This window comes from Cyprinodon variegatus, unplaced genomic scaffold, assembly GCF_000732505.1.
Source record: "Cyprinodon variegatus isolate N-32 unplaced genomic scaffold, C_variegatus-1.0 Scaffold122, whole genome shotgun sequence".
Taxonomy (NCBI): domain Eukaryota; kingdom Metazoa; phylum Chordata; class Actinopteri; order Cyprinodontiformes; family Cyprinodontidae; genus Cyprinodon; species Cyprinodon variegatus.
The window spans coordinates 412,172-426,749 of record NW_015150575.1 but is presented as its reverse complement, the minus strand read 5'-3'; the positions used below and the strand labels follow the sequence as shown (position 1 = coordinate 426,749).

The 14,578-nt window shown below is 37.7% G+C and overlaps 1 protein-coding gene across 2 annotated transcripts in view; it reads right to left on the bottom strand.

Moving 5' to 3' along the window:
- Positions 1–1,184: 1,184 nt before the first annotated feature.
- Positions 1,185–14,578, bottom strand: part of tmod3 (tropomodulin 3) — an 18,080-nt gene continuing 4,686 nt past the window's right edge. Inside the window, exons 2-10 of one of the 2 annotated variants that reach the window (XM_015375641.1) lie at positions 14,114–14,334; positions 12,873–13,029; positions 6,612–6,734; positions 5,293–5,367; positions 5,084–5,214; positions 4,895–5,002; positions 4,650–4,793; positions 2,637–2,781; positions 1,185–2,132 (exon numbers count right to left, since the gene is read on the bottom strand). In XM_015375641.1, the coding sequence (XP_015231127.1) occupies positions 2,101–2,132; positions 2,637–2,781; positions 4,650–4,793; positions 4,895–5,002; positions 5,084–5,214; positions 5,293–5,367; positions 6,612–6,734; positions 12,873–13,029; positions 14,114–14,239 (1,041 nt within the window). In that variant the 5' untranslated portion in view covers positions 14,240–14,334 and the 3' untranslated portion in view covers positions 1,185–2,100. The remainder of the gene's footprint in view (positions 2,133–2,636; positions 2,782–4,649; positions 4,794–4,894; positions 5,003–5,083; positions 5,215–5,292; positions 5,368–6,611; positions 6,735–12,872; positions 13,030–14,113; positions 14,335–14,578) is intronic. The other variant, XM_015375642.1, reaches the window with a different exon arrangement.

Sequence of the window (14,578 nt, the reverse complement as noted above, 5' to 3'; positions counted from 1 at the left end):
AATGGACGCTGTTCCAGAGTCTTGGCTGGGCGGTGATCTGTGCTAAAAAGCTCGTTATTGGATTATCATTTTGAACTCTCACCAATGGGCATGACATATGGGTCATAACTGCAAGAGTAAAATCCTCTATGCAAGCAGTAAAAAGGAGCTTCCTCTGTATGGCCGCTGAGCCCATGCTTAGACATGAACCAGGGCAGTCATCTGCTTATCTTTTTTCCAGTTAACACATAAAAAAGGTATTTTTTGAGTTAAAAACAAATTATGTAGTTTCCTTAAGAAAAAAAAAATATATATATATATATACAACTTGACAAACACATTTATGCATTAATTGGAAAACAACTTGCAAAATCCTAGTGTAAAAGAACAAAAGAAGCACATCAGATGTATATATAAACATTTATTGTTGAGGATATTTTATATTCAGCAGTGCTTTTTAACCTGTTTTCTTTATATTATAATACACATTCCTTGTGTTGACATCTGGGTGTTGAGTTCAGGTACAAAAAAAATGGTTATGTGATACACAAATGTATCTGTGTGCATACTTTTTTTTTGAGATGGTATTTTACAGTTAATAAGCATGTTAGCATCCAGGAACAACCAACAGGCCCGAGCAAAAGAGGAAAAAAAAGAACAACAGACGACTTGGAGAACAAAGGAATGTAAAAACGTAATGTTAGGAGGAAATAACGGATGTCGAGGTGAAAAAAAGTGCTCGGATAAAAAAAATACAGAGAAAACAAAACAGTAAAAATATGTTTTTTTTATGGAATGTGAAGTTTTTTGGTAAACAGAAAATTGATGTTCATAAGTGAGGACGTCATGCCAGCATATTGTTCCTATTAACAGAATATACAAGGTTCAAGTAACTCCTAATTAAGTCCTGGTTAACTATCTGAAGCAGGTTAGTCAAACAGATGTTTGATGTGATGCACCTGAACATGAGAATGAGCATTAAAGTGGCAACAGTGTGGGGGAAAGCCAAGAGTTTCAACTGAAAATAGAAACTGTGATGCAGAGTAAAATAAAAATACAAGCAGCTGGAACCTGAAAGCAATTGTGACAAATTTACAAAACCCTTGTTTTATGAATGAACATGTTATAGAAGCAGAAGTAGCATCCTTTTATTTTAAAGCCTCCAAATATAAATATATATATATATATATATATATATATATATATTTTAAACAAGATTTTTTGTTGTTGTTGTAGTTGTTCCTCAGATTCGCACTGTGGGGTTAAAACCGTGTGATCTACTGTGAGTGTTAGTCTTTGGCATGTCTGAGCTTCTAAACCTTTATTACCGACATTTTTCTACTCTTTTCTGCAAAAAAAGGCCCCCTTTAGATTGATCCTAAACATTCTCATCCAAATTTTATTCTTTCGATCAACATAATTAACATTAAAATAGCAACTGTATCAAAATAAGGACTTTAGTTTGATTAGAACAAACAATAATTACAGTATATATTTCACAGCAGGGGATAAACCCAGGTTATCTGTGTGACTTTAACATATAATCCTGTCTATTCAGTTCAGACTGACACCAGGTCCGGTCATACCAGCTTTACAAGAGGCTTTTATTAAACAACACCTGCAAATGGCAGGGTCTGTGCTGCCTCATGCTGCTTCTGCTTCATTAGAGCCAGGAGTCATCAGAGCTAACCATGAACTTCACGCATTGTTTCAACATGACGCTTTGATCAAGGACGGCACACCTCTCCAAATGTTACTACTCCCTGCTGCGCATGACTGCTTCACGTGTTTTACAGCGTCGTATAAAAGAAAGAAACATGTAAAAGGAGGGACAGGTCATATAAAGGCTCAAAATAAGAGCAGCTGAAATGTCACGTTTAAAAACTAATGAGATTTACAACAATAACAAACATAAGAAACATGTGGAAAGAGAGCGGGCGATTCCAGTTATTTCCCCTTCTTCTTCTCTGATGTACTGTTCAGGTAGAGCATGCCTTGCCCCCACAGTTTGGCACAGGACTAGAACATCCACACAGTGAGATGAGACCAGGGCAACGGCTGAACTTAATCCATGCGATGAGATGAACAAGAGAATTGGCTCGGAGAAAGGAAGCGCTGTCCCTACTGGTCCCTCTCCACTCGCCTCCTACGGACTAAAAAGAACAACAAAGAAAAAACATTATTTAGCAAAATAATAGTAAGCATGCTGTGTCGTCTTTAACCTCCACAGGTCTGTTAGTCAATCTTAAAAAGGAAAAGTGAGTCATCAACTATGTGGTCAAAGTTTAAACTATTTCAACAGCGTGTCAGCATGTACAGGAAACCAGAAGTGAGATGTCGTCACTCTTCAAGATCACTTAGTCTCAGTAATCAGACTGTTAATGCAGTGAATGCATCATTCAGTGAAAGAAGTCACTGTTATTATCAACCCCTTGACACACCCATGCATCAGACCTGTGTAATGGCAGTTCTGCCAGGGGGAGGAGCTAAAAGAAAGAGGAGAGTAGGACACTGTTGACAGATGTTTGCTGGAGACAGAAAGGATGTTGACAGAAGCCAAAATAGCCCGTTATGACATTTCCACTTTAACAGATACCAGCTGATTTTTTATTTTTTTTTTAATGACTTCCTGATTAAAATCAGTATCTGAAGCATACCGAGGTCGTTGTTCTTGGTGATGGCTGCCGCAGCCCTGGCCCGAGGTCCCTGCTGGGTGAACTGGTAGCCAAACTTCACTATACAGTTGTTCTTCTCCAACATTTTAGCAATCTCCATCTCTGTGGTGGTGCCTAGCTGCTGCCTCTGAGGAAAACACAATCACACCGAGGTCAGAACATCAGAGCACAATAAATAGATATCCACACAACTGTGGGCAAAGACAAACTTATTTATAAGTAAGAATATAACCAAGATTTTGTGCATTTACAAAAACCAGAATAAAGCACCCAGTAATGTTAAAGAAAACCTGTATTAATATTTTATTTAAAAAAACACATTAAACCTGTAAATTTAATATAACATACTACAAAGAAGGCAAATAAGTTGGATTATATTTATAAAGAACTACATTCAGGTCTTCCTTACAGAAAGCTGAGCTGGTAACTGACAAAACTCAGGTAGGCTCTTATCTGTTCCTTTAAAAATTGATGAATGATCCCAAAAAAGTACCAAGGATAAACATCGCTACCATCAGTCAGGATGGATCCATGCTGTAGTGTTTTTAAGGCAGAACATACCAAGAATTATTGAGCCAACCATCTTCTATACAACTCCTTACAGGGTTCAGGAATAATGGCCACAGAGAAGAAGTTTGGACCTGAAAGTGCAACTGCAACACCATGTAACCTTTTTATTGAACCACAAATTGTTAAACTGTGGCCTTCAGGGTCTTTCCTTATCTTAACCAACAGTAGCAGCAGCTAGTGTACATTTTCAGGGTTTCATGGTTTTAAACACATTTAGGCTAAGTCACACTGCAGGCCTAAATGCTCAATTCACATTTTTTTATGAAATCCATTTTTGTTTTTTTGCGATGCAGTTCAGATCTCCAAATATATGCAAACTGTATGTGATCTCCTGTGTGAACTGCATCCATACAATGAAAGTTTCCTGCATGCCAATTAGAGGACGCAATGACATCACAAACAAGCGCGCTCTGTGTTTATGGAAGTAAACGTGGATGGTAGTGCTGGAGCGCATCTAGCGATCTTTCAAAACCTTAAAAACTCAGTCTTTTCAAGATGGTTAAAAAAATAAAAATAAAAAAAAAGACTGCTCTCTGCATCATTGTCCGCCATGATTGTTTTTTCTTTCTTCCCGCATCAGCGTAGAAAGACACAAAATAGTGACCTTTGTTGAGTATTAATGATGTTCAGGTCGGACGAATGTGACCTGGCCGTTCTCACACAGGTCCCATTTGAAAAGATCAGATTCAGGACCACATAGTAAAGTGGCCTGGGTCGCATTGAACTTGGGTCACTGCAGGCCTCTGTGTGAATGTAGCCTTTGATTCGATTAGTTGGTTACAAGAGCTACTGCTGCCATTATTTTTCCAACTCAAACCAGTCATCCCAGTCCCTGCACTCACTGGATGTTTGTCCCTGATACTACTTTTTGTAAATGTGAAAGATGATTGTTTATCTAAGTCCCAGCAGATCAGCACTGTCTGAAATTGCCAGACCAGCCAATGTGTCACACACTGTAAAAATATCGAAATCTATACAAGTCATTTTTTTCTTAAAATAAGTGCATTTGTTCTTAGATTGAGGAGGTAAAAGAGACATCTTGCCAATGGAACAAGACAATTTACACTTAAAATAAGAAAACACAATTGTTTTGTCTTATTTCAAGTGCATATGATCTAATTATCTTATTTTAATCGTAAAAATACTCATTCCATTGACAAAAGTAAAAATGACTTAAATAAAGTGTATTTACCCTTAAATTGAGCAGGTAAATAAGCAGATTTGCCAATGGAAGGAGTATTCTTGCTCTTAAAATGAAATAATTTGATAATATGCACTTGAAATGAGACAATGCAATAGATTTTTCTTATTTTAAATGTAAATTGTCTTGTTCCATAGTATTTTCCTTTCCCCCTCAGTTGAAGAAAAAATGCACTTATTTTAAGAAAAAGGGACTTAGTTAAATTTATATTTTTTGCAGAGTACCTGGTTGTCTATCTTGATCTCGGTGATTGTGTCATTATCTAGCAATGCATCCACCAAAGCCTGCACTCCTGCTCCTGTGATGAAATTCGACTCCAGGTTCAAACTTCGCAGCGTCTTGTTTTCTCTCAGCATGTCACTGAATGCCTTGGAGGAGACAGAAAAGGAGGGGAGAAAAAAAAGGCGTAAATATGCAGCTACCATGTGTCGACAGAACCATTAAAAGCCCACAAACCACCTCATCTCACCACAGCAACTGGGTCGTTACTCCGTGTCGCTGCCAGGCTGAACTTTGTGACATGCGTGTTGTTCTCCATTGCTTTGGCAAAGTCTTTCAGTGTGGGAATGGGAATGTTCTGGGAAAGAAAAAAAAAAAGCTTGTATTGAGAAAATTTCAACTAAAATGAGTGAAAACTGAGAATTTGACCTCCGAGTACCTTGATGTTGTTAAGGTTGACCTCGGTTAAGGAGCTGTCATTGTTTTTTATCCTCTGGAGGGTTTCTTCTACATTGGTGGGGTTGGGAGGCTCATCGAACACAGGGTTCATCTTCTCGCCTTTGATCACATCTGAAACAGACCCAGCAGTTCCAGTATCCACAATTTCTGGATACTTTTAAAAGAGTTGGAAAATCTCACTGCACTCACCGTTGTATCCCTCTTTACTTCCAGTTCCATCATACGTCTGATTGCTGGTGACAAGCGTGTGCACGCCCAGAATAGCTGCAAACCAAAGGAGAAAAACTGGTGAGAAATGACCCTGTATGAATACATTCTGGACTTCAGTGTAAAGGTAATCTATATAGATTAAAGATAATCTAATCGGCATAGCATTGTGTATGGGAGGTGTTGTGTTGTGCAGTCAGCCCATTTTTTTGTTCTTCTCTCATCCATCAACAAACAGAATAAAAGACAGTGCCGGGAGGAAAGGCTGAGGACAATAACAGCTTGTATTTTTCCAGACAGATGTAGACTATATGCATGTTCTTCATTGTGTGGTTAAGCGCTTCAGAGCTCTGCAAGAGTATTTATGTTCCTTTAAACACATCCTATAGCTCCTAATAATAAAGCTGGAGGAAAATGTTCCCACATCTGGAGACCAAAAGGCTTGACATCATTTAGGTCGCTCTTAACATTTATTTTTTTTTATTTATTTTTTTAACCACATTGCACCTTTAAGTCCACCTTCGACAGCTTGTATTTCAGTGCTCTGTAAGTTACTCCATTCATCTTCCCATCAACTCTAACCAGTTTCTCTGCTCCAGGTTAAAAAAAAAACATTAAACAAAATAATGCTGCCACCACTATGTTTGATTAAAGAAATGATGTGCAGCTTTCTGTGACTTAAAGGGCGTGGCACTAAAGTTCCAGCTCTCGTCTCTTGTCCTTTACATGGCTTGTTGCAAACTGCATAAGGAGCTGAGAATTTTAGTCATTAACATCCAGAGGTCAGTAAGTTTTAGTTTCCCACAGAGATGAAAAGATTCAGGCAGATTCAGTCTTCCATTTGCTTTACATGACAGGATGACCTCGCCTAGCTTAATTCAGCTCTATTTTCAGATCACATACTAAATAGTTGGTGAAACAATGAAATATTATTTTATAACCCTTCTTTAAACTTCTATACTGATTCCTGTGTCATGTTACCTGATCTCTATTAAGTCATTTGTTAGCTAATGTTTTATAACAGACCTCTTAGGCCCTCATGGAGCACCTATAAAAATGCTTAAAACTGCATTACTAAAATTGACTGTTGTTTTTGTAAGCATTATAAAATCAGATTTCTTTGTTTTAAAATAATTACTTATTATCATGTATTATTTTCCTTCCTTAACTTTGTGTTGAACTTTCATATCAAACTCAATAAACCCAAAAACATAAACGTCTGTGGTTGTCAGGTGACAGCATCAAATGTTATACTGATTTAAAGCACTATAAGATGATGCTTAGTTGAAATGTTTTCCTACCTGCTAGGTCACACAATTCTGTATCTGTGGCACTGGACAGCGCCTCTTCTAATTCTGGGTCAAGGGTCGTGGCTACTTCCTGGAAGGATTCTTTTGGTTTCTGCTTCGGGATAAAAGCTTTACCTATAAAAAAAAAAAAAAAAGGAAAGGCAAGTTTATTTATAAAGCACATTTCAGTGATTCAAAGAGCTGTGCATGATGAAAAACAAAAACAAACAAAAAGTAGGATAGAGGCAACACAAAATAAAGAGAATACAAGCAAATCATTCAAATTAACAAAAAAAAAAAAAGGTTTAGATAGCACAGCCAAAGGCCTCTCTAAAATAATATGTTTTTAAACTCCATCTAAAGCAACTGGGGGTTTCAGCACTTTTACAATTTTCTGGGAGTTTATTCTAGATTAATGGAGGGTAAGAACTGAATGCTGCTTCTCCTTCTTTGGTTCTGGTTCTAAATATTCAGTAGATTTGAGACCTGAGAAGTCCAGGTGGTTGATCAAGTGTCAACAAGCCTGATGTATTTTGGAGCTAAGCCATTCAGTGATTTATAAACTAACAAGTATAACAAGAATGAGACATCGGAAGATGGTTGATGAGAACAACTCGTTTTTCAAACCGCTGTCTGTGCCTATTGGCCAACACTGTGTCCAATGAGCGCAACTGACTGTGACGTAGTATGCGTGACAGAAAGCTGGTGGGGGAGTGTAAACAAACAGCCTCTCGGTAAAATGAAAAGGGAAACCCCAAGTCTAATCCTTCCATAACCGATTCCAAAGCTGAGTCAAACGAGAACTGTTCAATAGTTGTTGCCATCTTCCTTGTTGTGCTTTCTCCAGCGTTATGCAGCTTTATCCTCCTGCCCTCGAAACCCCGTCTGTTTTGCATCCAGAAATCCAAAACACAACTCTGCATTGTGATTGGCCCACCAGTTCTAGGGCCGCTGGCTGTTGGGGCTAGTTTACTAGGCTAGCATTCAGGGCTTAAAGGAATAGTACACCCAAAACATGATTAGCCTTCATTTTCTACTCACCCCCATGCTGAACAACACTCTGGAGTACTTTTTTGATATCTCAAATGCATCTGGAGATCTGGGAGGCTTCTTGCTGTCTGCTGACATTCAAATAATGGAGGTCTATTGTGCCCGAGACAGACAGGTCCATAAAAGTCCACAAAAAACGTGTCAATATTCCTCCATACTGCTCGTCCAATGTATTCCAAGTGTCCTGAGTGGGTAGCATCCAGAATTTACTGGAAACGAAGTCATTTAGAATGTTTTTAGAGCATAAACAGTAGTGTATAGGATTTCCTGAAAGCGCACGCCTGCAAGTTCACGACGCTACGGAAACCGCGGCAGACCAAACCAGATGAAAGTGCGCATTCAGCTCGGCAAAGAACTCATGCTCTTCCTCAACACTGAAGTCCTCAGACATTTTTCTTTCGTTGTTTCTTTCTTTGCACAGGTAAACAGCACATTTCTTCTTCTACGCTTGCATTATCGGCAGAGCAGACGCTGAATGCGCACTTTCATCTGGTTTGGTCTGCCGGCTTCCGTAGAGTCGTGAACTCGCAGGTGCGCGCTTTCAGGAAATCCTATACACCACTGTTTATTCTCTAAAAACATTCTAAATGACTTCGTTTCGAGTAAATTCTGGATGCTACCCACTCAGGACACTTGGAATACATTGGACGAGCAGTATGGAGGAATATTGACACGTTTTTTGTGGACTTTTATGGACCTTTCTGTCTCGGGCACCATAGACCTCCATTATTTGAATGTCAGCAGACAGCAAGAAGCCTCCCAGATCTCCAGATGCATTTGAGATATCAAAAAAGTACTCCAGAGTGTTGTTCAGCATGGGGGTGAGTAGAAAATGAAGGCTAATCATGTTTTGGGTGTACTATTCCTTTAAAAAGCTACTTTAAAGCTACAAAATTATGCTAACATAGCCATACATATGAATCTGGCTACCACTTCCCAGTTTCATCAACAGAGTAAAAAAAAGAAAATGACTATACTTTATTATTTTCTGTATTATTTACTTATAAGAGCAGCTTTAAGAAATCTAATTACTGCCAGGTAAAGAAAAGGCATTCCCCTAAAAAGCATAAATTTTCACATAACATCCAACAAACAACAGGTGAGCCAAACTAAGCTATGTGCAACGGAGCCATAACTTTCTGACTGTACTTCCTTGGCAACCTATCTGAGGAAAGACACCAACACGGCAAAGGAAGTCATGCAACAAAAGCTGGAGTCTAATCTAAAGTGCACTGCTGAGGCAACAAGCATGTAAGGCTGACAGAGAGCTCCCTGCTCTCTCTCCATATGCCAGCTCCCTTTGACAAAACAGCTCCAACAACGGGCCCTCAGTCTTTCTCTTCCTTCAAAGTCATTCGAGTCACACACACTGTTTAAACTGCTCCCCTGTGGGGGCTCTGGCACTTCCTGAAAGCAAGTAAACAGTAAATACAGTCATTAGGCAGCAATGAGAGCCAATCCCTCTGTGGCAGCATTTAACCCAGAGAAGGGGACAAAAGACAGCCATCAACTTAACTATTCCCAATCTGTGTGATCATTACAATCCATAGCTAAATGGATAATAAGAATATCACATAACTGGACCAGAAGAGTACCGCCTGAAGGCTGAAGGAACAGGAAAACAAACTATGGATCCACTAGATTGTAATCCCCTTATATACAGTCATTTCTGCTTTGCTCGGCTGTTTTAGGATCAACTGTAAAACAATATTTATCCTTCTGGTTCTGAGATCCCCAACAAAAGATAAAGAGACTCCTCTGTAAAACAGACTTAAAGCTTTACAGTTTTTTCTTTGCTAACACAAACACAAACCTGAACTTCACGATGCACAGAATAGTGTTGCTGCTTTTATAGAGCTTAAAAATGCATAATTAGGCATTTCTGCACAGGTTAGCATTCCTTGTAGCTAAATACATAAGATGGTTGTATCTAAGAGAGATTAACTGAGTTGTGTTTTGGCTAAAATGCTATTTATTGACTCCATATAATATATAAAAAAGAAACACATTTCCACAATATCTAGATATAAAACCTCTGTTTTATTTTAACACAGATTCTCAGCTTCACTGACCACAGCATGAGTTAATGAGGCCAAGACGCCTTGAATAAACTCTAAAGCAACTGAAAGAACAAATAATAAGCACATAGAAGCACATTGGAATCAAGTAATTAAGACCTGATGTAGTTTCTATGGTATGTGAATTTAGCTGTTTTCCACCCACATTATTCACCTTATTAAATCTTGAGCTTTCAGACCCTCAAAATCACATTTAATATCAGCAGGGGGTGAATTTAACAAGGGGGAGGGAACTCACTGCATTCCACAGAACCACCAGCCAACAATGATCTTAGCTTTCCATGCTGTCATATGGAGCAATTGCACACATGCAAAAAGAAAGTTTATTTCCTGACTCTCTGTGGTTATATCAGGGAAATATGTCAGCTCCATGTTTCCTCTGCAGAGAGGGTAGATTTGAATCTGTTGAAAGTGTAGGAGACTTTCCATAAAGCATTGTTACTCCTGTAGTTTTCTTTGTATTTGTTTGTCATTGTATAGAAGGCATCTAAAAAGTGGTTAAATGACCATAAATCCCATAAGATGTTTTGAAAGAATTAGGCTGTACTTTCAGTTTTTACAGCAGTTAATCTGGTTCTGCAGCTAGAGAAACATCCTTCCTAAACCTATTAAATCTCATGAGACAAAAGTCACAAATCACCCAGTGGGCTGGGGATTCCTGTTGGGCTAAAACAATTAATCAGATTAATCATTACTAATAATAGTAACTAATCATTTACTGGAGTATAGAGACTCTAAAACATGACTGTAGCCAACAGAGCAACATACTTAGAGCAGTATTTATACCAAAATTGTAAAAAAAAATAAATGTATATAACTTTTTTGCATTTAAGATTAAAAAAAAATTTTGTCTGTCAATAAGCTCTATCCAGAACTCCACGAGTGGAAACGTTTTTTTTTTGTTTTTTTTTTATAAAAAATCTTCTCTAAGGAAGCTTTTGCTATCAGATTATTAATCTAAAGAAATAATCAGCAGATTAATCAATTAGCAAAATAACCGTTAGTTGCAGCACTAGATTCCTGTTTTATTAAAGACTGATAGAATACGACACAGCTTATAAAAATTATGATAAAACATAAATAGTTGGAATGATTTCAGCTTGTAAATAGCTTCCCGTTTCCATACAAATCGCTTTACTGGACATTTCTTTAAGTCATTTTTTCCCCCAACAGCTAAGTTTTGTTTAATTGGTTATGAGTAAACCAAAAATAAGAACACTGAAAACCTTTTAGGATTTACTTTAATTCAAATAGGCATAAATACTTGATTTAAGAAACTGCTTCTGAGGGAAAAGATGAAACCCCTTCCAAAAATAGTTGACATTAACAGATTTTGATGGAAACTTAAGCCTTTGCATGCGTCACGTAGAATGCATTTTATTACAGCATCCATTGTGTTTCACCTTTGTGCTTTTCCCAACAAGCTTCAGAACTGACGGGAAGAACTGCAATGCTTTTTATATCTGATATTACACACTGTATTAGCTGACATAGCTCATTTATAAGACAGGCCTCCTAGAATTACAGCTTTGCACACAAACATAAAACTATCCAGATAAATGTGCCACCAAAACATCGATATTTCCCGTACATACCGAAGGAATAAAAAGTTGGTAAATAAATAAATGGTTTAAAAGTAGCTCTAATTTTACAGGCTTTTTATGCATGTTTCCACATTTCTCTATTAGCTATAGCATGTCGAACATTAAGGAACTGCAATTAGTATAGACATGAAGGGAGGTTAAATCCCAGTCAAATTTAGTCCAAACGGTCCCTCTGATGTCCCACTCTGAGAACTCTGATTCAGCATTTAGTGCAGCTCTAATTTAAAACTAGTCCCTCTGATGTCCCACTCTGAGAACTCTGATTCAGCATTTAGTGCAGCTCTAATTTAAAACTAACTTAACAGCCAGTATTATATTGCTGAATTTTTCCCTGTAGTGAACTCATTATAAAAGACAAGAGAAAAACAGGCTATTTCCCCTGAACTGCAATCATTGCTGGCATCCCATCAAGGATATCTTTCAGCTGCCAAACCGTACAACCATAGAAATGAAGCTGAATGGCATAAAATACAGTAAAACAAATACAGTCGGGCTGCTAAAACGCTTTCAGTCAGTTTTTTTCTCCTGAATTTGTCTAAAACAATAAAATAAAGTAGCAGTGTGACTTTTGACAAACACTTACTGGCTACCAGTATTAAAAAACATGTTAAACGTGGTTCATCTGAGTCCCATAACCTTATAATATATAGGAGCAAACATGCATTAATAGTACGTGCAAAAGAACGGTGGAGCTATAATTACTGCTGTGTTGGTTTTAAATGATGGTTATTAGCATCAGACAGCGACTAACCTCTTCTTCCTCAGGTGTATTTATTCAAAAGAAGGCACAAAAATCTCTAAAGCATCATTGTTGCAAACTTTTGTTGTGTTAACATCTAGTTACTACTTCATTATCAAAAAGATGACATCATGGCTCAAAATATATTAACAAAAAACAAAAACTTTTAAAAATGTATGAATCGAGTTCCACAAGATCTGCTTCTAGGTAAATCCTTACAGATTTAGCTTTAGTATAAACACTTGATCTTTTAGTCAATAAAAACAAACCAACTCTGAGTTTAGACAAGAGGAAAAACTGAACCTGAGAAAAACAACAGTGACTGTTTGGACTATGCCATTAAAACAACATATATCTTATTAAGTTTCTCTATAACATTACCAAACAGTTGTGAAAAAAATCTCCCAAGTTAAAAATCTAGTAACTTTTTGTCATAAATTATTTATCAATGACCAGCATCCAATGTTTGTGATACGGCTTATCTAATTTACTTTAATGGATGAGCTGAAACCAGTGTTTGGGGTACAACAGCAGACTTGAGTTTTTATACCACCAGCGTGGAAATGATGCACTGATCTGTTGATATGTTTCGATTGGTTAGATTTATATTTTTCAACTCTTGAAACGTGCACATATACGGTCTAAAAACTTTGGAGTTAGAAGTTCAATCCCATCTAACAAAATCTGTTTTACTTTTCTTTTCTTGTAAAAAAAGGAAACAGATTTACAGCATTTTTTAACAATTTAGAACAAAATCAAGTAAAACTTATAGGAGAGCCTTAAATACAACTCTGACACGCACCTTTTCTCTCCCCAGTGAAGGGCACAATATCATCTCTGTCCTTGTACTCCATGGCTTCCTTCTCCAGGTATTTGAGCAGCCGCTCCCTGTCGAAGGTTCCAGTTGCCGTCTTATTGGTCTGATCTTTTTGCCGTAAACCGGCTGGAAGAAGAGCGTTCTGCAGAGGAGGACAAAGGGAGCATTGATGCCACGTGCCTTGATCATGTTTATACTTCTTATTGTTTCTAAAAAAAACATTTTATTCTTGCATATAAGGGAGAAAAACTCACTTATACAAAGAAAAACAAAGAGATGGATGGTTTTACAATACAATTTTCTGTATTAAGTTTCTTTAGGACTGTTCTAGAAATATATTGAAAGGATTCTCCATTACAACAGTAACAGCCCTTTGAAAATATATCACTATTTTTGATAATACAGGAGAGGAATCCCAGTATAATATGCAACCAAATACAATTTCCTTTAGCAAATTCCTGCCAGAGGCTATGAGCGAATGTTAAAATGTGAGTTTATAAATAGCAATTAGACGACAAGCTCCTCGAAAAATGGAGCCGTAAACCAGTTCACCGGGAACAGAAAGGCTTAGATAAGATTCATAGGAATAAAAAATAGAAACTCTGAAGAAGAATGCATGTAAAACGTTTGTCAAGCCTGTTAGCATCAAATTAAATACAATGCTTCCTTTACTATAAAATACTATTTTACTATTTCCTTAAATGCAAGAGAGTAAGGAGCTACCCCCCACCCCCGTTTAACTAGACCAACAGGAAGCACTCAGCCATTTGTCCTCATGAGATGAAAGCTTTAAATAAAGCATTATTCTGCTGTAGAGCCATTTTGTTATCTCTTTAGTAATATTTCGTAAACTACTACAACATCTTAGATAAGGGTGCTGCAGATTTTTTTTTTCTTTTCGTCACAAAAGCTTTAGAGAGGAGTATGGGTCTACAAAGAAAAGAAATAACCCAAAAATGTGGGAAAGTGTGATTTTAAAGCTGGGACATAAATGTTTACTGAAATACATAGGTATGCTGTGTTATACTGTTATTTTTGGGATCTGGGCAGAAAAGTTAGTGATTCATGTTCAAAGGCATTTAAGGAGAATCAACAAGAAATGACAATAACTTGAAAAAGGACTCTCTACTTTGGAAAATAAATAAATCTGTCATTTTAATCAATTCCTGTCCCACAGACACCCCTTTCCCACTGAAGAGCCCCCCCTGCCCTCACGGGGCCCTGACCTCAGGATCCACCTCCTCGAGGACCGTCTCCAGCTGCTTGAGCTCCTCTTCCGACAGCTTGCTGAGGATTTCATCTTCATCGATATCCTTGTACTTGTTAAGGTCCTTCTTAAATGACACAGCCATGGCGGCTAAAGCTTGCTAGGCAACACTGAAAAGCAAACGGCAGCCACTCTGTTCCTGCTCACACTTTCTGCAGCAGATCAGGGAGGACAGGCTATCTGTAGGCAAAAGAAAAAAAGGAGAAACTTATTAGCTTATCAGTGGTAAAAGAAAGCAACAAACTCACAAATCTACATGCCCATTTCCTAACGAGATGAACAATGTAAACCTGTGCTTGTGAAACAATCGTGCAACACAGCTGTGCTGAAAAACAGCCTCGTCCTCGCAGTGATGCAACACACAGCTGGAACAAAGAAGGAACTTTCTCAGGCTCTGATAAATCATCTGACTTCTCCCATAAGG